The following is a 25,204-nucleotide window of genomic DNA, read 5'->3' as shown; positions in this document are numbered from 1 at the left end:
GTTTTTGTTCAGTTCAAGATAAGCCATTGACTGGGGTCATTTTTGGGTGTTCCAGTTACACAATGCGACTGGTGTACCATCCAATAGACGGAGGACATATGGAATATTTCGAGTAATTTTTGGGTATTCTGGGTACACCACATGGCTGGTGTACCATCCAATAGACGAAGGACATATGGAATATTTCCAATGTGGCCCGCCACATGTCATAAAAAGAAATGCAGTAAGTTGGACAATAATTCAATATGTCCTATGTTTATTGGATGGTACACCAGATACGTGGTGTACCCGGAACATTTAAAATTTTCTCCATTGACTAAAGACATTTTCTGTATCAAATTAAAGCAGTTGGATATGCCATGTGATCAGGACACGTCTGAGTTTGATTTTATTTTTTATTTTGTCTTTGTACTAAAGTTAAGAAGGAGAAGAGGGAGGAGATAAACTTACACACGAGTATTATAGAGAAAAACTTGTATATCACCGGAAAATACTGTTTTGTTATCTCATCCAATTGTGTTACGCCATGTGAAATCCTTTATTATATGTGGTGGAGGAACATAATTGGTTGTGATAACAAAATAGTGTCAATTCTCCTAACATGTAAGTTTTTTTTTGTATCATAAGGAGCACACCAAAGATATAGACCAATCCAACTAACATGGTAGTTTGAAGATTTTTTTTTTAAAAAAAAAATCAACTTAGAATAATAGAAACTGTTATTTGTCTTAAAAAAAAAAAAATTGTCAAACCAACCGTAGAGACTCATTAAACGACGTGTCGTCCTCCAAATTTAGCTATCCGTCGTCTTTTCACTGATTCTTTTCTTTTGTTTTTCTACTATGGCTGCTAGAACACATAGATGCTGGTTCGGTTCTCGGACCCGAAACAACCATTTCTGCACACTTCTCCAAAAGCCCTTCTTTCTTCCTCAACCCCTAAAAATGGTGGCTACCCAGGCTACTTCCAAGAGACCCATTTGCCCGTCGTGCTCCAAACCCATCCGGCTCTGCCTCTGCACTCGGATTCAGACCCCGGGGCTCCATAACTCTGTAAGTGTAACCATTCTTCAACACAGCCTAGAGAAGAACCACCCGCTTAATTCCACTAGGATTGCCAAATTGGGCCTCAAGAATCTCAACGTAGTTACCGTTTGTGACGTAAATTTTGAAGCCCGGTTCTTTATCCGGTCGCTGGACCCGTATTATCAAACGGGTCCTAACCGAAATGGTTCAGAAAGTTCAGGTTTTGATCAAGTTGTGGAAAGTAGAGAGACCCAGAAGATGGTTTTTGAATATTGTGATGAGGTCAGTTCAGGGAAGGAAAATGTGGGTGAGTCAGAATTTGTGTTATCTGCAAATTTCCCAAAAGAGAAAAATATTAGTAGTTTGATTGAAAGTGATGAGAAATGCAAATTTTGGAGTGAGGCTCAAAACCAATTAGGAGGTGTATATTGTGTAAGCAATTCGGGCTTATCAACCAGTGATGTATTAGTTGTAGGGCAAGAACATGAGTTCACTGATGATAAGCACTTAGATGGACAAGACAATGCTGATGAGGTTTCAAGTGCTACCACATTGGATGCAGTATCCAAGCTTTCCAACAAAGGTTTTGATTCAGTTGAAGGTGTCCAAACTGGTAATGATGTGCCTGTTATAGCTGCTACCATTGGCAAGTATGGTGTCATTAGCTCTCTTTCCCATATTTGGATGGCAGAAGGCCACTGTAAGAATCCAAATTTCGATACGATTTTAGACAATGCGGGTGATGCTCTGGCAGAGGGGTTTGTTGTACAAAAGTTGCAAAAGCAGCCATTGAAGGGAAGTGAGGAGTTGGATGAATATGTGGAGTTTGAAATGGAGGTTCCTCCTGGATCTGTACTCTTATTTCCATCTGAAGAAGCAGTTAGTGTCAATGACCTTGAGGCTATGAATATTGAGGTGAAGAATTTGATTGTTTTGGACGGAACATGGTCAAAGGCAAAGAGAATGTATGTGGAAAATCCCTGGCTGAAACTCTTGCCACACTTGAAGTTGGAATTGGACAAAATGAGCTTGTACGATGAAGTGAGGCTTCAGCCGAAGCCCGGATTTCTGTCCACCATTGAAAGCATTGTATATGCACTGCAGGCAGTAGGGGACAGTCCTGAGGGGCTGGACAATCTCTTGGATGTTTTTGAGTCTATGGTTGAGGACCAGAAGCGATGTAAAAAAGAGAGATTAAGCAACGTCTCCCCGCCGGGGTGAGTGAGTCTTGTGCTCAATTTCTCACTTGACACAATTTTGACATCATCTTGAAATCTAGTGATGAAAGCCGTATTCAAAAGTACATCATTACATTTTGATTGATGTGGTCAGTGGTCACTGAAACACAGGTTGATTTTTGGAAAGTGGTAGCAGTATTGCCCCATTGTAGGTGCTGGGTTCGTGTTTCAAAGAAATTGTTTTTGTAAGCCATGCTTCATCAATATCAATAACAAACATGACATTTTTTGCTCATTTTTTTCTTCTGTTATTTATGCTAGATTGCTGATCAATCTAGACAGAGCTCTGTTGCACCGATACGCCATATTTTGGGGGTATGCGGCAAATCCGATACAGCATTGATACGTATCCGATATGGTCACGATATACGTCAAGGGGTAAAAACGAAAATATTTTGAAAGTTATTGTATATTTGGGGTTAAAATGTAAACATAAAACTTAGAAAGTGGCAACCAAAAAAGAAGAAAAAAGACAAAGAAAGTGGCGTTTGTTCACAGAAGTTGTCGTTTCATTGAGCTGTGCCTCTCTCTCCCCCTCCCTCATGTGGGCATCATAATTACGATATTGCCCCTTCATTTTCAACCTGCAGTTACAGTTTTTCCTCGGCTCCCTCTAACTTCAACTCTCTGTTGCAATGCTTAAGCTACTCCCATGGCGCTCCTCACCTCACAAAACCCTAACCCTCGACCCGACCAAACCCCTTCTCTCCCTCTCTCGCTTTCTCAGCCATTCTCTCTCCGAAGACCAATATGAAGACGACCCTCCTTTCTCTCCAGTTTCCAAACCCCCAAAGCCCAAGAAGAACAAGACACAGAATAAAGATCCAGATTCGAAGAATGGCCGGACCGAGCCTCTCAAATCGGACCTACCCTTCGACTTCAGCTACTCGTACTCAGAAACAAACCCGAAGGTCGAACCTATTGCGTTCCGGGAGTCGCCGAAGTTCTCTCCTTTTGGGCCAGGTCGGCTTGATAGGAAATGGACCGGCACTGTTGCCCCGACCCAACAAGAAGTGGACTTGGACCGGGTCGCGGAGGAGAGGAAACGGGTTCTTGGAGACCCACTAACGGAGGAGGAAGTGGCTAAGCTAGTGGAACGGTACCGTCATAGTGATTGTGCTCGGCAAATCAACATGGGTAAGGGGTTAGGATTTAGGGTTCTACCCTGAGATTAACTATGTATTGCATGGTATTCTATTATATGCAGCTCTTTATATATGTTTTAGGTTTGAAAGTTGGTTTGGTTTTGCAGTCATTTTTATGAGGAGGGACTAAATGATTTAATTTTGTATCAGGAAAGGGAGGAGTTACTCATAACATGTTAGATGATATCCACAACCATTGGAAGCGGGCAGAAGCTGTGAGGATCAAGTGTTTGGGAGTGCCAACTCTTGACATGGACAATGTTTGCTTCCACCTTGAGGTTTGAACTTAACTCAGTCAGCTCCATTTATCTGGATTTGGTTTTGATTTTTGGTGTTCGGAAATTATTAGCTCATGGAGATACTAGTGTCTGTGCAGGACAAGTCTGGTGGGAAGATTGTCTACCAGCACATTAATGTCCTTATTTTATACCGGGGTCGAAACTATGATCAGAAGAATCGACCCGTAATACCTGTAATGCTCTGGAAACCGTACACTCCGATATATCCAAAGCTTGTGAAGAATGTTGCTGATGGCTTGACATTTGAAGAAACGAAGGAATTAAGAAACAGAGGACTAAATTCCCCACCTGTTATGAAACTTAGTAAGTGTCTTATCAAAAAAGAAGGAAACTTAAAGAAATGAATTTAATTTTTGGGAAGTTTCAGATGACGCTTTGCTTTTCTTTGTTGTTTATAATAGTAAACGGGATATGGAAACAATTTATGGTTCCCTTCTGTTAGCTTGCTTTTTTATTGTTTGATGTTATTCCCTGCAGCTAGAAATGGTGTGTATGTGAATGTTGTGGATAGAGTCAGGGAGGCTTTTGAGACCGAGGAGGTAGTGAGACTAGACTGCACACATGTTGGTACCAGTGATTGCAAAAGGATAGGCGTGAAATTAAGGGTAGGACTTGTATTGGGTTGAATTGGAGTTTTCTTTCTGTTTAGGTGGTAGTTGTGGGTTTCTATTCCGTTCTTATGCTTCTTGTTTTCTGCATCTGTCTGGAGTTGCTCCCTTAAGTGATCTATCCCCTTGTGTATTCTATGTATTCAGGATCTGGTACCTTGCATCCCTCTTTTGTTCAAGGATGAACAGATTGTACTCTGGAGGGGAAAGAGAGATCAAGAACAAGACTCCAAGTGCAGGGATAGAAGTGAAAAGTTTGCAGATGCTTAAGTGTGGTCAGGTTTGGTACTCAATTCTAGAAGAAAAATTCTCAAATACAAATGCCAATGCTATATCTGAAAGTTTTTATGTCAAAATTTTGTTTGTGACACAGTGCGTTAAAATGTTCTATGCCAAATACAAAAAAAGTCTTCCAATTACTATTCTCTTGTCAACCTCCATTCCTCTTGCATTTAGTTACAACTCTAGTTTTCCTTCACCACTGAACTACCATTTCCCCTGCCGTATCTTTAGGCTCATTATGTTCGCTTGAAGAACCTAGAAATGGATTAAAAATTAAGAATAAATTAAATGACAACCGAAGGGATAAATTAATTGACATTGAGGTGTACATCACTTGTCACATCATGTGGTATTAACATGTGGTCTTCCTAGCATTATTGGTGTTATAAATGTCTATGCTTTTATGCACAGCACACACAAAAGGTTTATGAATCCATAGACAATTTTACACTCACATGGAATACCCCACGTGCATGGTAGAATGACCCAGGTCCTTCTACCGTATTGATGGTTGTATGGTACAAGGTTTTAGTGTTATGAATTCATAACACCTTTTGTGTGTGGTTTGGGCAAAAGTTTTGTGGGTTTAGACTTTTGTGTGTGTCTGGCTCTACCATACAGCCACTAATTAGTTGAAGAAAGAATCCATGAACTTTAGAGATTTCATCCATTGTTTGTTGTCAATTTTTCAAATTTTCTTCTCTCATGTTTCTCAGTGCGTATTCTCATAACAGATTAGGAAAGGAATAGACAATAAACAATAAGGAAAATTTGGGAATGCATTCAGAACTAATTAAGATATATAGTAGCCTGCAACAATTGGTTGAGGATCATCAAAGATCAAATTTTTGAAAACTTAAATAATTTTTTAATCAGTTTGTACGTTGTATACCTACCTTTTTTTTAATAAGCATTTCTGGTCATTTTGGTAGAAACAGACAGAACTTTTAGGCATTCAAGAGTTACATACAAGACAATGAGAGATCAAGAGTTTTTACATCTTGTTAAAGTACAAATATGAGGAGTTGCAACAAATTTCGGGTGGCCTCAAAAAATAGGCAACAACATGAAACAACTGAAATAGACAATCTGACTTTTCTGTTTTATTCCTATTTGCTTTTTTTAGTTTAATATCTAAACTTTAATTCACCTCCAGCTTCTTCAAGCGACAGTACTATATTACTCAAAGAAAAATAAAATTTAGCCAAAGGAATTGATAGTTGGATGATGGTTTGGTGGATTATATAGGAACAGTGTAACTAGGAGGAGAAATTGCGGTGGAAAAAGTAATAGTAGTTGGAAATCAAATGTTTTCTTTGGCACACAACATTGGAAGGTAAAGTTCCAAATGTAGTGTTTTGGTAGTGTAGCTTGTCAAATTTAGCATTGGCATATCAGTTAGCTCTTGCAGATTGCTAATCACTCATCTCATCCAAGTCACACAGGTCCGGTGCTCACCAATTCAGGTCATAGTCTTACTGATGCAGGACGCTACATCACTTACTGCCAATGGTTTAAGTAGTCTTCTCCAACACCCAGCAAGCTACAAAAGAGGAACTCTATTGAAGATGATCGGGTGCGCTTGGATATGTGGGAGGAATGATACCATATTATGTTCTCTGCATGTGTTGCCACTAGACCGAAGAAGTTGGTAAAATCAAATGAGGCAGTGCCATTTCATATCTAACAGATCTCATGAGGACGTTCTTAATGTACAAGGCCATTATGCTGCATCAAAATGGGAGAAGAATTGCAGAAAGCACTTGGGAGACCATAATTTCCCACCTTTTGGTTCTTGTTAACTTTCAAGTTTCAACTGTAATCTCTTTGCGCATGCGTGTGACACCTCTGTAATCTAATGTGAATGTATTCTTTTTGGAATAAACTCAAAAATGATTCCTTTTGTGAATTTTGCTTTTTTAAGTGTTGCCGTACAATTTTTTCAAAGCAATTCTTGAGGCCACACCTCACTATGCACCTAGGGTTTTTTTTTTCTTTCCTTTTTCTGGAAATGATCTTTGTATATTTGTTTGTACAGATAAATACTTCGTATTGCACCATGGAATTGTTTTAGAACCAAAAGGAAGAGAATTGTTTTTAAGATATTTGGCAAACTTCCAGAAATAAAACTGGGGCTGACCATGCCACACCCACAGATGTGCCAATATGTTTAAAAGAAACATTCAGTAGCCATTGGGGCCTGGAGCTTTTAACCAGAGTTCTGTATGATCTAATCCTTCGATCCTGAATGTATAGCCAGAAAGACATACTGCCAAGAACAACATAAAGGGAGAACTATATATGTTACATTAGACAAAAATAAAGGGAGTATCTTACCACATATACTACACGCAGAGTTCAACAATATGCTGAAGTTCTTGCACATTCAAACTGCTTAAAAAACCAGTTTTCCAGACACATCAACCAGTTGAGAGAACCCAATTAGCACATCGTGGACCCACCGTGTTCTACCAATTCAAGCAGCTATTAGCACATCAACCAGTTGGTAGATGATTTCATCTTATACATAAAAACCCCTGATTTGACAAAATCAGGTGAAGCCATCACATGCATGACAAGTTCTATGGCCCCACAAGTATACTCCTTAGTTCATGTCTCTTCTCAGCAACACATCCAGAACTGAGTAACGAGGTTATCCAGACCTGATCAGACCTTACAGGCTCATCATCATCATTCCTATGCCAGGTCCAAAAGGCATGGGTCGAATTCACTATCTTCAGCTCACCATGACCAAAACTTGCTTCCCGGAAAACTGACCACTCAGGAGATGGGTTTATATACCTGCCAATGCGAACCGAATTTCAGGATTGTATTGCCAAGCACATGAGAAAACAAATATTCTATTTTCCTATATTGAAAATAGTGAGCACAACATACTTGTGAGCTAAACCTTCTCTGTTTCCTCCATCACCAATGGTTATGTGGACAGCGCCGCATGTATCTGATTTTCCACCGTTCACACGTTTCTGTCAAATGGGCTAACATGAATTAAAAACTGAAAGCCCCAAATTTATACTAAACAAATATATGCTGAATTAGCATAGCTATACCGTGCGTTCATAAGCATGAACATGACCAGCGAGCACTATATCCACACTGGCAGCATACAGTAATGGCTCCATTGCTGCCATCATGCTGTCCCCTTCACCTTGATGAGCCTTGTTACTATTGTACCAGGGCACATGAAAGAGCACAACCAGCCAAGGTGTCTTCTGACGGTCTACCTTTGAAAGATCAGCCTGTTTCACAAGAATGACAATATATGACCGTCATAGGTCTACCTCTAAGTGTCTTTTTACAAACAAATATAATGTATAATTTAATGTAGAAGAAAAAACATATTCCTTCTGACAAGAGAAGAGAAATTTAACTAACCTTCAACCACCTGTATTGATCTGAATACTCATCGTAATCAGTATATGAACCGAGCATGATAGCATGAACACCTGCAACTTCAAAGGAATAGTAAAGATTCGAACTTGATCCGCTCTCTTCACACGGCATTTTCCATCGGGAATTATAGGATGCAAACCCATCTTTTAACAATGGTATATTCTCCTTTTCATGGTTCCCTTGGGTTACCATCCATGGCCTTGCACTTGCAAGTGGCTGCACCAGCTCACCAAATGTATCCCATCGGGACTGCATGTAATCAGCATATGAAAGATCTCCAGGAAGCAGATGCACATCATATTTGCACTGGTCAATGTGGTCTAGGGTTGACTTTGTCCATTCAGTTTGTCCCAGATCTCCAGCCACGGCAAAAGTAATTGGAAATTGAGCTGGAGGGGTCTTGAACTGAAACTCAGGACCTTGTCCTCCACATTGATAAAAGTAAACGGTGCCATGTTCAAGAGGCCCAATGACAGTATGGTGTATCTTTCCTGATCTATAGAGCAGATAACTATAAGAGGTACTTTCTCCTTGAGCTACAGAACTGTACTTCGCTGACAATGTTCCATATTCAACAATTGACGGAGCAGATTTATCATTAGTGATCCAAGTCACTCGCATGTGCTTGTCCCCTGCCAAAGAGATGTGCACCTGCAATAGGAATTTGTGCAGCAAAGTATATATATAGTCAATGACTACCATAAATAAAACGGTTTAAAACCTGAAGAACTTCATAAATTTGGAAGCAATAAAGAGAAAATATCAAACAAAGCCAAATGCCTTAAAAGATACTTGCATGTTCACTATGCAGTCATAACATCCAGAAATCTAACTTTCACTCCAATGTGCAACAATTGATCATTTCCAATAATTAAGGATTTGTTGAGATTCAAGGAGGTACGCTATAAAACTTATCACAAGCAACAAATCTTATATATACTTCAGCAGAAAACCTGGGATAGATTTGCTTTTTAACAGAAGGCACACATCCAATTATGATTCAACCCGCAACTGTTCATCAGACGCATGTTTGTTTGAGCCACCTTCTCCATTTAGATCAATTTCCACCCCTGCTCTGTTAAGCTTACACTAACAATATACATAGAGTTCAAATAACAACAAACTTTTGGAACTTCTCTTTTCTGTAAAACAAGCTTGTTCACATGGCCCATTATTCCATACAAGATCAAAATCAAGCTACACAACATACTAAACAAAATATAAATAAATAAATAAAAGAAAGATTAGACAGAAAGGAAAGTATTTTCTGGCAAAACAAACAGAACCCAACTTAAAATGGAGCAAAAGATTTATGGTTTCATAAGATATGGAGTCGGACTCTGATTTATTTATTTTTCCTAAGTAAATTTTGACATACCCAGAAAGTGAAAGAAACAGTAGAGTGAGAAGATGAGAAGGTAAAGATGATTAAGCTACCTGCTGGGGATGGGAAGAGTGTTTTCGGCTCCATGGAAAATGGAGGGCTTTGCGAGGCGGAGGCCGGACGTACTCTTGGGCTGCGATGACGGTTGCCGAGATTAAGAAAAGGAGCGTGATTATCGGCTTCGAGTCCATTGCTGTCTCCCTCTTTGTCTGCAATCATTTTTATGAAAGTTGTTGATATCTAGTATTAGTACCTCAGCCGGGGGGCGCTGTTTATTGCTCTTTTTGGACTGTTATAGTGGAATGACTAAATTACCCATGTCTTATTGGATACAATTTTGTATATTTCTTCTATGGACTTGCTTGGGGAGGGTGGATCTGGAAAATAAAATATTACATCTATTTTTGTGATTTCCCATCTAACAAAAACAAAAACAAAAGGTTTTTGTGTGAACACGATGCCTTAACGAAGATATTTGGTGCATTCCTTAACATGTATGTAGGTGCAATAATGTGGTAATAGTGGGTAAAATGTTTCCACCTCAACTTTAACTGCAATAGTGTGCTTTGTGTTTGTAAACCCTAAAAGGAATTTGTATATCACAAGAATAACATTATTTTGTTATCCCGTAATATTTATATAAAGGGATACTCATTGAATTGTGAATAGAATAGATACAGAATTTACTCTCATAAGTAAGTCTTTTTTCAACAACTTTTCTTTTTGCATTTAGTTTTGCAATTATTTTGTTAAATCATTGTAAAGATCTTCTCTTATGCTTATAAGCCCCCAATGTTTTCTCTTTTTCTCAGCTTACATGACATTTGATATGCACACTACATTATTGCATTGCAAACAATCATGTTGTAGAACTTGATTTAATAATGCGTTATTTGTTGAAAAAACATATATTGAGAAGAAAAACTAGGTTGTGTAGCAAGAACTTAGCAGATGCAACTTAGGAGGTTATTTGAGTAACAACCAAACAAGGACTTGAACATCTCTTCTGTTTACAGCTAGCGAGAGCCTGGATTTTTATAGAATTACATGAAATTACGCAACCCCGTCATTTCAGGGAGACAAATTCCAGCAAGGATTGAATGGATTCTTATCCTTTTGAGAAGAGGCCATCGTGAAGATACCGACCCTCTTGTGCAGGCTCTAAGAGCTCATCTTGTCACGTGAGGAGAGAGAGAGAGAGAAAGAGAGATGATTAATATACCCGGTGCACTATAGTTTTTCTCGTACAAAAAATTAGCACCCAAGTTATTTTTCTCTACGGACATGGAACAACTCACAACTCCAACTACTATACAAAAGGCTTCTACATTCATAAATAATGCCAAGGGTTATGGGATTGAACAGAAACCCTTAACAAAACTCATAGTAAGGGCAGAGTCAACTTCAAAAATTAATTTCTGAATCCCTTTTTTCTTAGGAAGCCTCAAGCCCAAAGTTCTGCGTCCGGGGGTCCTGAGCAAGAAAAGTCTGGGATCTAGCAGCCATTTCTTAGCATGACTGAGTCTCTGCAATATTTCTTTCCCATTCAAATACACCCAATCTATCTACTTCTTGTGTTGATGAAACCTGCAATTCTGATGGTCCTTTTCCTAGCACATTTGAAATAATAACTAAAAGAGATTGGCAGGCATGGAGTTCCTCCATCTTTTGTGAACCAGTTAGTTCCAATGTAAGATCCTTCCATGGCTGGTAAAATGACCTGTACAAATTGTATGGCCAGAACAAGTTAGCTTTGATCAGGGTTTCCGGGCACAAATGACGCACCCAGCATTCGAGTAGGCTAGCAAAACATCAAAATATCAGACAGACTGGATTCCTAAAATGTGCTAGTGAAAGGTTACTGTATTTTTAAAATCTTTCAGACAATTTATCAAATTGACAGTGTCAGCTTATTAGTTATCATCAAACTTGATTCCCAACATGGGAGCCTTGTCCTGGTAAACAAAAAGATGATTATAACCATAGTCTTAAATTTCGATAATATTGCCGAAATATCAGCGATAATTTCGTTTTTTTGAAGCTCCGATATTTTGGCAATATCCCATGTATATATCGTATAAATTTCGATATTTTTGGCGATATTTTCGGCGAAAATATCGTGAAGAAATTTTCCATCCTTCACAAGGCTATATTGGTCATTATATCGACGATATATCTCGAAATTTCGAAATTATCACCAATTTATCGCCACTCTCTCAAATCAGAAATAAAGACGAAAACACATAAAATTGAACATAAGCTGGTTTTAAACCCAGGTTAGAGACCAATTCCTGTATCTCTCAACCACCCGCTCTATTGCAATTTGCTTGTCATCATAGTATCTCTAACATATTTAGAGCAACTCACTACAGAAAAGCATATGGACTTTCTCAATCATATAAATTAGCATATATTTTTATAATTTACACACACGTTAAGCTTTTTACCGTATAACCCCCTTTTATTACTTAATATTTACATATAATTTTTTAAATTTATACATATACTATATAAATCACTCTAATTTATTATTGTCATTTATCTTTACATTTGTTATTGTTATTCTTGACCTACATAATAGTATAAAAACCCATTTTATTACTTGCATATTAAACAATTTTTTAAGTTACAGTATTTGTCAGCTCGCTATATAATCAACTTAAATCAGTCAAACCCATTATGCAATGCATTTCCTTCTAATTTTTGTGTGATAAAATAATAGATAAATTGACTAAATAAACATCCTCTAAAGTTTCAATCAAAATTTCAAAGGTTTTCTTACAATTTCCGTGGTTTTTATTCAATTTTTACAGATATCGATCATTTCCCGATATTCCCATCCATATATCCGTGTTTTTGGACTCCTTATATTTCCGAAACCCTCGATATTTTAGACCTTGATTATAACTATAAGGTGTCCAGGAAAAGTCTAAACAGAGCATCTATTTTGGTCAATTTTTCAAACCCAGTGACCTCAATAAACCATTAGGAAATTTTGGTAGAAAAAGTAAATGTGAGTCAACAAGTCCCTGCCAAATACCATGTGCAAAGATTGAAGAGGAAAGGAAAAAACGGGTGGGGGAACATTATATCTTACCATCTCCAAGCAGGATTAGCTTCAGCAGGGAAACCTATCTTCGACCAGAGTGATTTCACAACACTCCCATTATTACGTAAGAACCCTGAAACAGATTACATGAAGGCTGTAAGTAAAAGGTGTAAATCTATTTTTTGTGCATATGCATTTGATCGTCAGTGCACTGTAAAACTACAGTTCTGAAAATGGTTCAGCGTGATAGAACCATTTAACTATCTCAAAACCTTTTTCAAAGGTAGAGTTAGGATTTATGGGTATCTTGGAAATATTGGGGAGAGAGGAAAGGAGAGTTTTTTTTTAATGGTAATAGAAGCAATTTAATACAACAGCATACATATCATATCACCTTCCTGACTAATACGTCTAGATTACAAAGCAGCTCACCACTTTATTTCTTTCTTTTTCTATCATAACCTAGAGCAAAGTCACATAAACACACATCATAGTTCCGAGCCCACAATTGATGAGCTCGTCCATAAGCAAATACAATAAAACTAAGAGCTGTATGCTAATTCTTGATGTAAGCCTACCACAACTAGAAGTCCGTCTATGTGGTTTCAATTGTTCTTACTCAACATTAAAATAAAAAATTAAAACTTAATTACAAAGACAGTTGTTGTCCTTGACCCAAGGCATCCGGTTAAAACTGGTGGCTCTCCCACAAAATTATTAGGCAAAATCAATCTAAAGTCTCACCAGCAGATACTCATAATGATCATAATTGGACCAATTCTTTTCCAGAATTTGTATCCAGGGAGGGTATGTCATGGGATCAGTTGGACATTCTCATTCATTATTCAATTCCCTGTATGGTTACTGTTGAGGTTCTGAAGTAAGATATGCCACTTTTTCGAAATAACTAAAGCAGTTTTTAAACCAACTTCTCGTGTTCGCACCCAAACAATAAACTCCAAAACCCAAATGCATAGCTAATCAAATAAAGCATGATACCTGCAAAAATGGAGGCATCGGAAAGGAGAAGACTAAGGGCAGTTGTGGCTGATGGTAGCACTTTGTAATTTGTGCCAGCAAGCTGTTGGAGGTAGAGAATTGCAGAAGCTAAAATCTCCTCACAACCATAACTGCATTTGCTGTTTTCTCTGCATGCACTTTCAACATGATCCATTAAAGACTGCAAAGTTTTTATGTTTAACATTTTTGGAAACTCTGGGTCCAGATCATTTGATTTCCAATCAAGCTTCCCAAGAATTACAGACGCAGTTAGCCAACGTAAAAGTTTTGATATCAAAGAATTTTCTTGCAGCTCTTCCTCTGGAATAATAGTGAAACATTGGTGAGATTCTTTGTGCTGAAGCATCTTCGCAGACTCTACTTCCACAGCAGCAGAAATTGCCCACATAATAAAACTTGAAAGCTTTTCACGACTCTGAAACATATCAGATCAAGATTCAGTTTTCAATCAAGACAAAATAGTGAAGACTAATTTTGTAGTGTATGAACAAATTTGGATAAATACAGAATATCGTTGATGGCGTAACATCTAATTGCCATATTAAGGTATCAAGAATGTTAAGGATATCTTTAACAGGGATAAAATAATTAATTTGGAAGAAAGATTACCATATGAATATATGATACACCCGTTCAATTGTCCAATATGCATAAGGAACCTTAATTATGCATCACAAAAACATATGTCGGAAAATATTTTGCCATTGATACATTCCATGGGTCTTCTAAAAGATGTTATAATCTAAGCTTTTGGGAATCTAGGGCATAAGTGAAGATTAATATCAAATTAGTTCAAGGGGAATTTATCATGTTACATTCAAGAAATATAAGTTCATAGAACATCCAATCATACAAGGAGCACATCTATGTGCACATATATAACCAGCATACCTACATGTTTGAAAATTCAATTTCAAATCTGCCCAGATTTTGAAATTGGCCACGCATTAATGAAAAGCAAAGCCTACAATTCCAACTCAAAAATGATTCCATCCCAAAGGGCAGCTAACAAAAACTTCTGTTGATGTATACTTTTCTCAGAGGTTCAGGAGAGGAACTAAAACATTCTTCCCATGTGCAATACATATACATGGATGGATAGCAGATGCAAACAAGCAGACAAACAAATAGCTACTGTTAAGTGTGTGTTTGAGAGAGAGAGAGAGAGAGAGAGAGAGAGAGAGAGAGAGAGAAATACCAAACAAAATATGGCCACTGGAGGTGCGCTCATAAGTATAGCATTAAGGCCAAGCTCTGCCGTAGCACAAGATCTTGTATTGTCACATATCTTAACAGCCTTATATATGTTATATGAACCCTCAATTGATAGAATAAAATGTGGCTGATATATCCTCCTCTTTTGGGATATCTTGAGTGTTGATATTATTATTCCCAGAATTGGATTGACAACCGCAACTTTTTGCTTTATCAAAGCCATATAACTGACAAGAAATTTATAGAGATGAGATGTAAGTTCCATGAGCTGCTCAAGAGCATATTTTTGCAACCACTCAGTCATGTTTCTGGAAGAAATAACATCATTGACAACCTGAAATCCAAGGGACATGGCAAGTAAGCAGGGAGTAAAAACTATGAAAGACCTTCTGCAAGCTTAAATTAACAAATAATAAAAATAGTGAGCCATTGTAAATGTCCCATTCACCTTGGAATATGTCTTGACAATATAAAAGAGGTTATCTAGAAGACTATTTTCTCTTTCGCAATTTTTTTAAAGACACATACTTCATGAACAAAGAAATAAACAGGGGACAAGTTCACTAGTGTAGGTAGAAGATGCTAGCTAGACAATTCAACTAAGACTGCAAAACAGAGCTAAGCAACTGAAAGGTACATGAAAAATTCAATTAATTCTGCTCTCTGGCATGGACACATGAACATTGCGTTATGATGCTTCTAGTTACAATTTGACGGTACAGACAATGACAGATTTTAATTGACATCAAGCAGACATCTCAAATGTTATGCAATACACATGAACAAGAAATTTCAGGGGGAGGGGAATAGAGAATTTTACAGAGCAGCAGACAATAAAGTTTCAGTAATAACCTCGGATACCACACCCAACTGCAACAAGAACAAACTTTTTTCATCTCTGAAATGACTTTCACTCGATATTGAGAGCACAGATGATAACCACGAAAAAAGACCACATTGTTCCACCAGATAACGTGCCATCTTATGTAATTTAACTGCCTTCTTCACTACCTGAGTGAAAATAAGATAATAGCTTAAGCCATATAAAACCAGACATAAGCAATTAGTATCAAAATATCAAAGACTACCCAAGTTTTCAAAATCAGAGCAAAAGATACAGATGCATCTCAAAATGAAAAATCGCAATTCTGAAAACTAACTCGTGTTTAGAATCACACATTGTAATTAATAGACACCTCAATCTAGCACGTCTAGCTCGCGCCCAACCTCATGAGTATTAGAGCCCGGTATCAAACGTTCAAATGAAGAAACCATTAATAATAGCCAAATGGTTACCTGAAGAATTAGTTCCTTGGATTCATCATCTGAGATTGGAGAAACATAGAAACTCATCAGAGTCTCAAGAACAGAGTTCTTCATATAGATTTTAGCATCATCCTCAAAATTCAGCCCTGCATATACTAAGCGAAGTATCCACAGCCTTTCTGCTTTGAAATTGATAGAGGAACTCCAAAAAAAATTGCTAAAGAAAAGTATATTCTGCAATTGAAGAAAATTAGAAAAGAAACATGTAAGTACATGTCTGAAAGCAGAAATAAAAAGTGTAGTTTACCAAGTTCATGAAACTCATACCTTCACATTCAACCTGGACGATCTCATCAAAAGCTTACTTAAAGCTGCATAATGATCATGTGAAGGATCTAATAGTATGAGGGATGTCTCTGCAGCAAAAATAGCATTTACAGAAGGGATCCTCTGCCACGGTTCTTCTATAGCATTTTGCACATAAGTTAACAGAAGTTGAATTTGCCTGACACCCTTCCTCTTTGGACATTTCTGTGAATGGTAGTTGCACTTTGATAAACAAACAGCTTAGACAAAGAATGCAGAAAGGAATATTATAACCTAAGTGACATTGATTTTTGTAAATGGATGATCTGTCACAAATATTGACATACCAAGATACTCTGCAAGCAAATAATATATGATACTTCAACATAAGAAAATTCTAGAAAATTGAGAACTCTAGCCATGAAACAGTAATTAATAGCTCTTTAATTACAGACATGCACTAGTGCTACTGTGCAAAAATCTGACTTCCTAATTTCGAAGAGGACTAACTATAACACGACACATAATATTGCTGCAACTTACATCATATAGTGATTGGATGAATAATAAATATTCGAAACATTAGGAAAGTCCAGTAGCATACTGAATATGTATTGCACTTATATACATATATATACTATTAACACATGCACAGAAAGCAGGTATAGAGCCAGCAACTATTTTGAACACAGCATTACCTCCAACGCGTTCTTAAATCTTCCAAGAGAATCATAACCCAATCTTCTTATCCTATCGTCAGGTGATGACATACTCATAAATGCAATACCAAGCAAGCCTAAACCAGCGAATTCCAAGGGTTCAATATAACCCTCTGCAAGGCTATGAATAGAGAAGCGCAAGATGAAAACAGGATTATATCGTTCTACGTTTTCAACATCAGGGGAATGCAACTGCATAAAATTTAATGATGTGGTTAGATGAGAACTATGACAATAAACACATATCTCAAGTCTCAGCTTAAACATAATTATATTTGTCATTAATTCACAAGTAAAATACATACCACATGCATATCATCAAAATTTTCTTTTTGAAACTTGTTCAAGGATAATAGTTCCTCAGATGTCACTCTATCATATGGAAAATATAGCACCGTGGACGCACATATTTTGGGGTCAATAACAAGATTTTCTCTAAATTGACTTCTACAGCGTTCTTTTACTGCTTCAGTATCAGTCATGCTATCATAAGACAAATTCTGCGCCAGAGTCCGTTCGTTTTCTATCTTTAACACCGCATTGCCCCACAGGTGATCCATTCCAGCAAAATTGACAGGCTCCATATCATCAATAGACTCAATTGTGCGCATCAAATTATATATCTCCACATCAATTTCACTGAGTGTTGAGCCATAAGAAGACAAGAGAAGTAAATGCAGCTCTCTGAGATTTATTCCTAAATCTTTTGCAAAGTCAAAACCATACTGATGAGCCTTTATTGGAAAGAGTATTCGAAGTAATTTAATAACCTCCAACTGTTTTACATACAAGTCAGTTGTTTCCAGATTGCACTTGCCATCAATTACATTTTCGTTTGTGGAAGGGAAAACAAGTGATCTCAAAATGCCAGACATAGGCCTGGAAAATGCCCCAACAATAGAACAATCAGATGATTTGTAGACAGAACGAATAGTAGGCGCAAAATGAGAGTGGGCAAGTAGAAGCTGAAGATAGGGAACACGTGAAAATTTTCCTTCTGACAGAAAAGTTAGGACATCTCGCACGGTTTTCAAAGTTGTTGGATCTTCAAACCTATATAGAAGAGCTGATTTCATCAATTGCTCTAGGAAGGGGATAGATTGTAATTGGGTAAGAGCATCAGAAATCTCTCTGGTCAGTTCAAGAATGCTTGTCAATATGAGAACTTCCAAGCATCTCCACAGTGAAGAACTATCTGTGATTGTTTCCTTTTGAGAACTATCAGAAACTGAAGAGACTCTTTTAACAATCCATTGCCAGATACCCACCAATATGTTTAAAAATTGCATTCTTGATGAGTCCTCTTTATTTGATCCATTGTCCAAAGAAATGTCTTTCAAGTCCCTGCCTGCTTCATCTGACTGATTACCTTTTGGGAATAACAAAATTTTACAAAATGATATCTTTGCAAAAATTTTATTTGCAAGGTTTAATGATTCATTGAGTGATTTAGAACCCAATCCACCAACATCACAGTCTATCAGCTCATTGTGTTCTGAAGAAGGTGGGAAAACGGAATTAAAAAGCTTTAATCGCTTCTTCAATTTCATTGAATCTTCATTCAAACTAAAGTGATAACGCAACATACAAATTGCTTTTCCAAGAAGACTATCATCAATGAGACAGAGAAGTTCTGGAGCAGACGATGGCAAAAACTCTCCAAATTCTTCCTGAAACACATCTCTAGACACAAAAGTATTCCAATGTTGGAAACCATTCAAAAGAATCTTTGAATAAAAAACAGGTATATTTCTAAAATGCTTGTAACACAGCCTTCCAAATTTCATGGAAACGGAATTCAAGTAAGACAAAGCAGCAGGCAAAAGCATCATATAGTGCTCATCTGAAAGAGCAGGAACACAAGTCTCTTCTATCACATTGCCTTCATGTAGAAAATCTTTGTTCAGAATACCCAAAAATAAGTGCCCAAAGGTAGACAAATGCATGGAGCTCATATCAGTAAGACGAGACAAAAATCTAGCTTTCTTCTTGCTTGTTCTGTAAATGCAATGGGAAAGCATTTCTACAGGAGTGATTGCTATAACTCTCGACATTACTATATGTAATGGATGAAGATTACATTGCTGCATATATTTGTGTCTGCAAACGGCATTCATAGCCTCCAGCAAGCATACATCCACAACTTCTGCTTTAAAATGCAAAGAAAACTTACATACTTTACTGTAGATTTCCTCCAAAATGTCGGTGTTGATACTGGCCTCTTCCATTTTCCAAAACAAATCATATGACTTTCTCTTTGTATTTGGTTGCTGCAAATAACTAGACAGATTTCTGAAAGCACCACCAGCAATGCAAGACCCAAAAGAAATAGCAGATTTCTGGTTGTCATCTATGTCAACTCTACTAAACATCCATCGCACCAATTCAAGAAGCTCAAAAGGAGATATAAAACGAATCAAAGCATGTAAAGCATAATATGTTGGCAGGAAAGGCATTAGATCTTTAGCACTAATGCATTGATCAAATTTGTCCCTGACTACCTGAAGTAGCTTCTGCAGCAAGATGTTAAAAGCTTTCACAAATTGTTTACCAGCACCATTTTCAACTTCTGGTGTAAATTGGCGGTCATTGCATGAAGAAAAAAAGTAGTCACAAGTTGTTGCCAATATATCCAAGCCATGCCGATCTAATCTATGAATTCTCTGCCTGGATAAACCAATCAAAGCATCTGTATTTTCTGCTAGGTTAATCTTTGGCAAGTCCTCACTACATCCCAAAGGACAGGAAAATGATGTTATCATTGCAGGATGAGAGAAGATGGTTTCAGCCACTTCTTGAATATCTTGGCTTGACAGAAGAGCCCAGGAATTTTTAGAAGAACCAGAATCAGTATTCAAAACCAATAGTTGAGATAACAAACTATCCACAAGAACTAAACAAATCTCAGACAGTTGCTGGAAGTTGACTAATTGTTCAATTCTATGAGATGACCGTATCTGATAAAGCCAAAATAGCACAAGACGCAAATACGAAATAGGGTGGCAATCAGTTGCGCACTCAGATAGTTTAGCTAGAAGCAAGTCTTGTATCTTTGAGGGCTCTGATGAAGGACCATGAATGCTCATAATGGCAGGGAATAGAACATGGAAAGGTGCCTTCTTCAAAAAGAAGCTAAAGGCAGCAGAAGCAGCTTCATCTGCATCAACATCTTGGTTATATATCATTTCTCCTGCATAAGAAGCAGGGTCAAGAGAAAAATTGTTTCTACCTCTGCAACAACTATTGGATAGAGCCATATCCAGAGCAGGAAAAAAAATTTCTGGCCACAACTTGGAAACACTGCCTAGAAGGGTTTGTTCAAGAAAGAATCTCGATGATAAGAGAGAGACAGGAACACCCAGAACAAATTGTGAAACGGTCATAACGGATGGAAAATATTTTAATATTCCATCAGACATAGTACAGAGAATTGAGAAAGAAAAGGCTTTGGTGATTCCAGCTACTTCACTATCATCCCTACTCTTTTCAAATCTTTTAACTTCCTCAAGTGCAGTTGCTAAAGAACTACTAGCAGGCATAGCCTTATTGCGAATAGAAAAAATACCACAAGTTTTCTGATCAGATATACTCTTCGAAAAGAGAAGTAAATCGTTTAAAGGCCTCCACTCACAGATGTTCTCCCCAGAATCATCAATGACAGAACAGTCACCAAGCCTCTCAGCCAAGACTGAACAAATCAAAGAAGACAACAATACTGCATCAACCTATCAAAATTGATCTTCATATTAGATTGTGTTCAAAAAGCATTCAATTCTAAGCTAAAAAATAGAAGATGTGTACCTGAGTTTGCAAGAGATATTTCAGTGTGCTGCATACATACGTTGATACCATTGACTTCTCATGCATTGTAAAGGATCCAGATCCAGAATCGATCAACCTTAGACACTTCTGCAGCACACATATGCTTAGAGGACTGAAATGAGGTTTCGCTTCTGCAAGACAAACAAAGGAAAATTCAGCATGAAGAAATAGCCTTTCACACAGTTGAAGGAAAGGATACATTAGGACCACTTTCATCTAAAAAAACAAGATTTATTCCTGAATATAGCACAATTAAAAGCATTTTAAACGAATTTAAAACTACACACTCAATTCAATAGAAAAAGTAAGAAGGTGAAGAAGTTATTGGACAACACATTAACACCACATGAACCTGCAAGAAAAATTTAGTGTTAAAGCTGAAGCTTAAAGGGTTGTATTGGACAACAGGCGGATCCATTAGCCACCCACTAAGTTTCGCGTCAACCTGAGAAACCTGTTTTAACCCATCAAGAATACTGTTATTTTAAGATGAGTTTAACATTTGGTGTATAATGTTTAAACATTAGTATTTCATGTGCGTGTTACCCATTATTTTTCTATATTGTGTTTGTGTTTGCATTTTTCCACCAGTTCACTTACGGTCACACTCAGTTTTGGCTAATTTTCACATGACACAACACAAACCTGCAAAAATGCAACTCATTTTCAGGTCTACTTCAACACATCATATGCAACTTACATGCTCAAGCACCACTACCATAAATCTAATTCATCAGAAATGAGGACATTAACATACTTCTTTCCCTTACTATCCCGCAACAGTACATGAAACTTGTGTAAAAGATCATGCCTCCTCTAATCAATTAACTTTATATCTAATCCATTTAAAAGTCAAAAATCAAACCTGTAAAGACCTGTAAAAGAGAAAATTTGTAACATCACAACTCATTCACTCATTCATTGCATGGGCCTACCCATAAAGAACTGTAAAAGGTTTTATCATTTAAAATTTTCCATGCCACATCTTAATCGAGCATGCCAGATATGCGTAGTGCCTACCAAGCAAACTTGGCAAGTATCAATTAATCCGCCACCACCAAAAAAAGAAAATAAAGATGTACCAATGCTAAACTTGTACAAATTAGATGAATAACAGTTACCTTTATTTGTTTCCAAAGGGTGGGTATAACGCTTAACAATCTCCCAGTATTTGAACAAATTATTCCCAGTAGTAGAAATGGCATCACATAAGAATGAGTTGACAACATGACACAAGCTCTGTAATACATCCAAGCTGAGGACTTGAACAGAAGATTTTTCTCTATCAAAACCCGGTAAAAACAAGAACCATGATGCAATTTCATGTTGGTTTCTGTCAAAGGCACCAGTACTTAACATAGCCGCTTGCGCAAGACGATATGATTGATCCTTTATGTCACTGATTTGTGAAAAAACTAGCAAGTTCATGAATGCCAAAAGATGTTTGTACATCAGTGGTGGAGTCCTAATTGGAATTCTACTACTTGGAGACCATCCAACGAATTCTACTAGCAAAGACAAAATAGAGCGCTGCAGATCAGTTTGTGATGCTGAAGGACTGCTTAGGAGATTCATAAAAAACTCAAAAGATCCCTCCAAGACAGTGGGCATTATCCGCTGCAATAAAAAGAATTAAAAGAACATTGTAAGCAACAACTGCATAGGAGCATATGCTTTCAGACTGTTACCAAACGAAGAAATACATACATTCAGGCATATACTAAGTTCCAAAGCATGAGGCAAATGAGTTATCCTTTGAAGTAAGGATGCAACCTACGTTACTAGATCTATTATGCGTGAGAAACGTTTTCCCTCGAGGGATTAAGGCAAGCCTTGACTTGAAAGCATCAAAACACAATAGATGTATTCCCTAAAGGCCTGATAGTGCTAGAAAATCACATCCCTCACACAGCAAATCCAAAATGCTAAATCAGCATTTTTTATTTATTTTTTATTTTTTATTTTTTTACCAAAAAGCAACAGTGATCCGTACCTTGGCCAAATAAAAAAAATATCAGGCATAAGTATCTAACCCTGCATTTTTTATGCCCAATATGGCCTCAATAAAAGATCCAAGAGAAAATAAGACTATGAAAAATTAAACTTACAAGATAAATTTTCAAAGCATCGAGCAGCCTACAGTGGAAGTATATCTCTGCATTCTTCAGTGTCGTTAGAGATGTGGAGTGAAGATCCAAACCCCAAATTTCCGCCATAACATTTGTAGCATCCTTTTCATTGTCCAATCCATCGTCTGTGGACGTACCTACAATTCTTTCACTAATCTCGGGCAAAGCAACATCTGGATCAAAATTTAGCCCACCTATAATAATGTCTGCGTCCTTGTTCTCTATATCTGTTTTCAATTTTTTCACACTACTGCGGCTGTGTTCGGGTAACTTCTCCAACTCTGCTGTCCTCTTTAAGCTTAACTGTTGATTTTTGGAGTGATTACTCAGAGAAGAAAGTAGAGTCAACAAAACTTGAGGATCAGGGAGCAAGGTACGGACTTCATTTTGAAAATCTTGCTTGAAAGACTCTGAAACGTATAACTTCCCATTTTGGTTTAAAACACCAAGGAAGGAGTCCAGCAACTTCAGTGCCTCTAAAAGAACCCTTAAAGTTCCGTGCTTCACTAGAAAATCAGAGTGAAGCAATCCCTTATTGATTGTGGACCGGCTGAATGAACGGGGATACAAGCATTTCATGATACTCTGCACGTCCACATTGTCCAACAAGGCTGGATCATGAGACTGAAAATCATGGAAACCAAAAGGATGCCCGCTTCCCACTGAAGAAACCACGTTTGCTGCCAGAGTAACAACAGAAAACCTGCAAATGCTTCAGTCACCAAGCAAATATAGAGGAATAGAGGACCAGCTAAAATTGAGTATTAAACAATATGATGAAGAGGTACAAATAATCTGACCAGGTAGGCGATGCACAGTCCTCAAGGTTGTAGGGGAACTCTACCATATATGCTGCAGCAATAGGCGGTCTCCCATTAACAATAGCCAAAAGCAGATCCCTGTGGTACCCAATCTCAGTTGCTTTAAGCTTCTTCATTACATCCACAAGTCGCTTAGAATTACCCTTCAGGTGTCTCTTCAAATCTGACATCAAGCCATTACAAGGATCGGTACAAACCATAACTAAGACACTGTATGCCAATTCTGCAGATGCGCCACCATTCTCCCTTCCACAAATGTTGACTAATTGTTCCAAAGTAACACTCCCAAAGAGAACACTTCGAAGACTTGGGGAAACTGATGACTCTTCAACAAGAATCCTGTTCCTCAATGTGGACAAAACATATAAAACAGTCTCATCATCATCATTCCCAAGCCCGCGAAGGACAACAGAGTACATTTCCTTCTGCCGTATAACCGACCTCAGCAATCCTGGTGTTCCCACCTCCAGAAACGACACTGCAAACCCCACAAACGCCTTTCTCAATGACAGCTTCATTCTTCTCTCGTTCTGCTTCTTTTTGTACTCACCCATCTTGGAAAACCCCTGGAGTTTGAAATCAAAATTCTTTGCAACCTCGGAAGCCAAACCAGACCCACGCCTCACAATCGAACCCAAAAGCAGAAGTGCCGCCTTCTGGCGTTTCGCTTCTTTACTATTCAACTCCTTATACACATCTTGCAACTGCTCTTCAATAAGCGACCGAGCAAACCTATCCAATGCCCTACTTATAGCCATCCTCTCCACATCATTTGGTTTATATATTCCATCAGGATGACTCAAAATAACAGAAATTAATTTAAGTATACAAAATATTCCCGATTTCCCTCGCCGGAGCTTCCAAGCACCCAGAAGCTCCAAGCACTTGGCTGAATTCTTCACATAATAATGGAGCAATTCACCTCCAGAATCCCCTTTCAGCAACTTAATGAATTCTTTTGTACCGTCAGAGCATAATTTAATTTCGACAGAATTAATCTTATGCAAAAGCTCTTTAAGTTTAGCTTCATGGGTCACTTTAAGCGTAGGTTTAGGCATCTCCACTCTCCCAACCTCACCGTCATAATTTTCAACTACCATAGCTGCAATTCAAAAACAAACATAACAAAGCAAATTACTTTCTAGGCAACCAATTTGTTCTCTCTTTTGTATTCAGACACTTTCTAGGCAACGAAACAAACAGAAAACTGAAAGGGTACCAAAATAAAACAAAAGCCTCAGTTTTGTATGCATTGGATGCGTACCTTGATCTTCGGAGGCTGAGATTGCTACTTCCATTGAAAAACAGAGAGAGTCTGGTTGATGTCCTTGTGGGGTTTTGGAGAAATTAGGGTTTAAGGAAATTAAGGGTTGGCTCCGGCCCAAGCCCACATTTTGAAATAGGCCCGGCCTATCATTCAGACACCCTATCACAATTTCACAAGATTGACAACCCAACCTAT

At 37.7% G+C, this 25,204-nt stretch overlaps 4 protein-coding genes across 17 annotated transcripts; 2 read left to right on the top strand and 2 right to left on the bottom strand.

The window, feature by feature from the left end:
* The first annotated feature begins 842 nt into the window (after positions 1–842).
* Positions 843–2,498, top strand: LOC110758154 (DTW domain-containing protein). Its single transcript, XM_088252196.1, has one exon. It carries the CDS (start codon positions 843–845, stop codon positions 2,244–2,246), a length of 1,404 nt encoding a protein of 467 aa, XP_088108322.1. The 3' UTR covers positions 2,247–2,498.
* A 142-nt stretch (positions 2,499–2,640) lies between these two features.
* LOC110758156 (RNA-binding CRS1 / YhbY (CRM) domain-containing protein) lies at positions 2,641–6,520 on the top strand. 12 transcript variants are annotated; one of them, XR_002526910.2, is made up of 7 exons: positions 2,641–3,400; positions 3,559–3,686; positions 3,785–4,010; positions 4,185–4,312; positions 4,463–4,595; positions 5,846–5,933; positions 6,043–6,520. XR_002526910.2 is itself a non-coding variant. In XM_021959961.2 (6 exons), exons 1-5 carry the CDS (start codon positions 2,899–2,901, stop codon positions 4,583–4,585), a joined length of 1,107 nt encoding a protein of 368 aa, XP_021815653.1. In that variant the 5' UTR covers positions 2,641–2,898; the 3' UTR covers positions 4,586–4,595; positions 6,043–6,520. The 12 variants fall into 12 exon arrangements, 5 of the variants coding, with proteins under 5 accessions (XP_021815653.1, XP_021815652.1, XP_021815651.1 ...); XR_002526909.2 differs by having other exon boundaries at positions 6,035–6,520; XR_015835289.1 differs by having other exon boundaries at positions 4,463–5,933.
* Positions 6,521–6,881: 361 nt separating this feature from the next.
* PAP18 (purple acid phosphatase 18) lies at positions 6,882–9,628 on the bottom strand. The gene is made up of 5 exons (XM_021959958.2): positions 9,449–9,628; positions 7,994–8,662; positions 7,669–7,857; positions 7,496–7,584; positions 6,882–7,399 (listed from the first exon to the last, which is right to left on the bottom strand). The coding sequence occupies exons 1-5, from the start codon at positions 9,584–9,586 to the stop codon at positions 7,180–7,182; spliced, it is 1,305 nt and encodes a 434-aa protein (XP_021815650.1). The 5' UTR covers positions 9,587–9,628; the 3' UTR covers positions 6,882–7,179.
* Positions 9,629–10,361: 733 nt separating this feature from the next.
* EMB2788 (ribosome 60S biogenesis amino-terminal protein) lies at positions 10,362–25,111 on the bottom strand. Of its 3 annotated transcripts, XM_088252238.1 has the most exons (15): positions 25,007–25,111; positions 23,722–24,844; positions 22,901–23,624; positions 21,914–22,409; positions 20,772–20,923; positions 20,536–20,695; positions 17,276–20,160; positions 16,950–17,162; positions 16,273–16,476; positions 15,976–16,179; positions 15,532–15,690; positions 14,663–15,013; positions 13,444–13,879; positions 12,493–12,577; positions 10,362–11,115 (listed from the first exon to the last, which is right to left on the bottom strand). In XM_088252238.1, exons 1-15 carry the CDS (start codon positions 25,038–25,040, stop codon positions 10,905–10,907), a joined length of 7,437 nt encoding a protein of 2,478 aa, XP_088108364.1. In that variant the 5' UTR covers positions 25,041–25,111; the 3' UTR covers positions 10,362–10,904. The 3 variants fall into 3 exon arrangements, with proteins under 3 accessions (XP_088108364.1, XP_021815621.1, XP_021815622.1); XM_021959929.2 differs by having other exon boundaries at positions 17,276–20,695; XM_021959930.2 differs by lacking the exon at positions 25,007–25,111 and having other exon boundaries at positions 17,276–20,695; positions 22,901–23,601; positions 23,722–23,863.
* Positions 25,112–25,204: the final 93 nt, after the last annotated feature.

Source organism: Prunus avium, chromosome 4 (assembly GCF_965620075.1).
Source record: "Prunus avium chromosome 4, drPruAviu1.hap1.1, whole genome shotgun sequence".
NCBI lineage: Eukaryota > Viridiplantae > Streptophyta > Magnoliopsida > Rosales > Rosaceae > Prunus > Prunus avium.
This window is presented reverse-complemented; position numbering and strand designations above follow the sequence as displayed.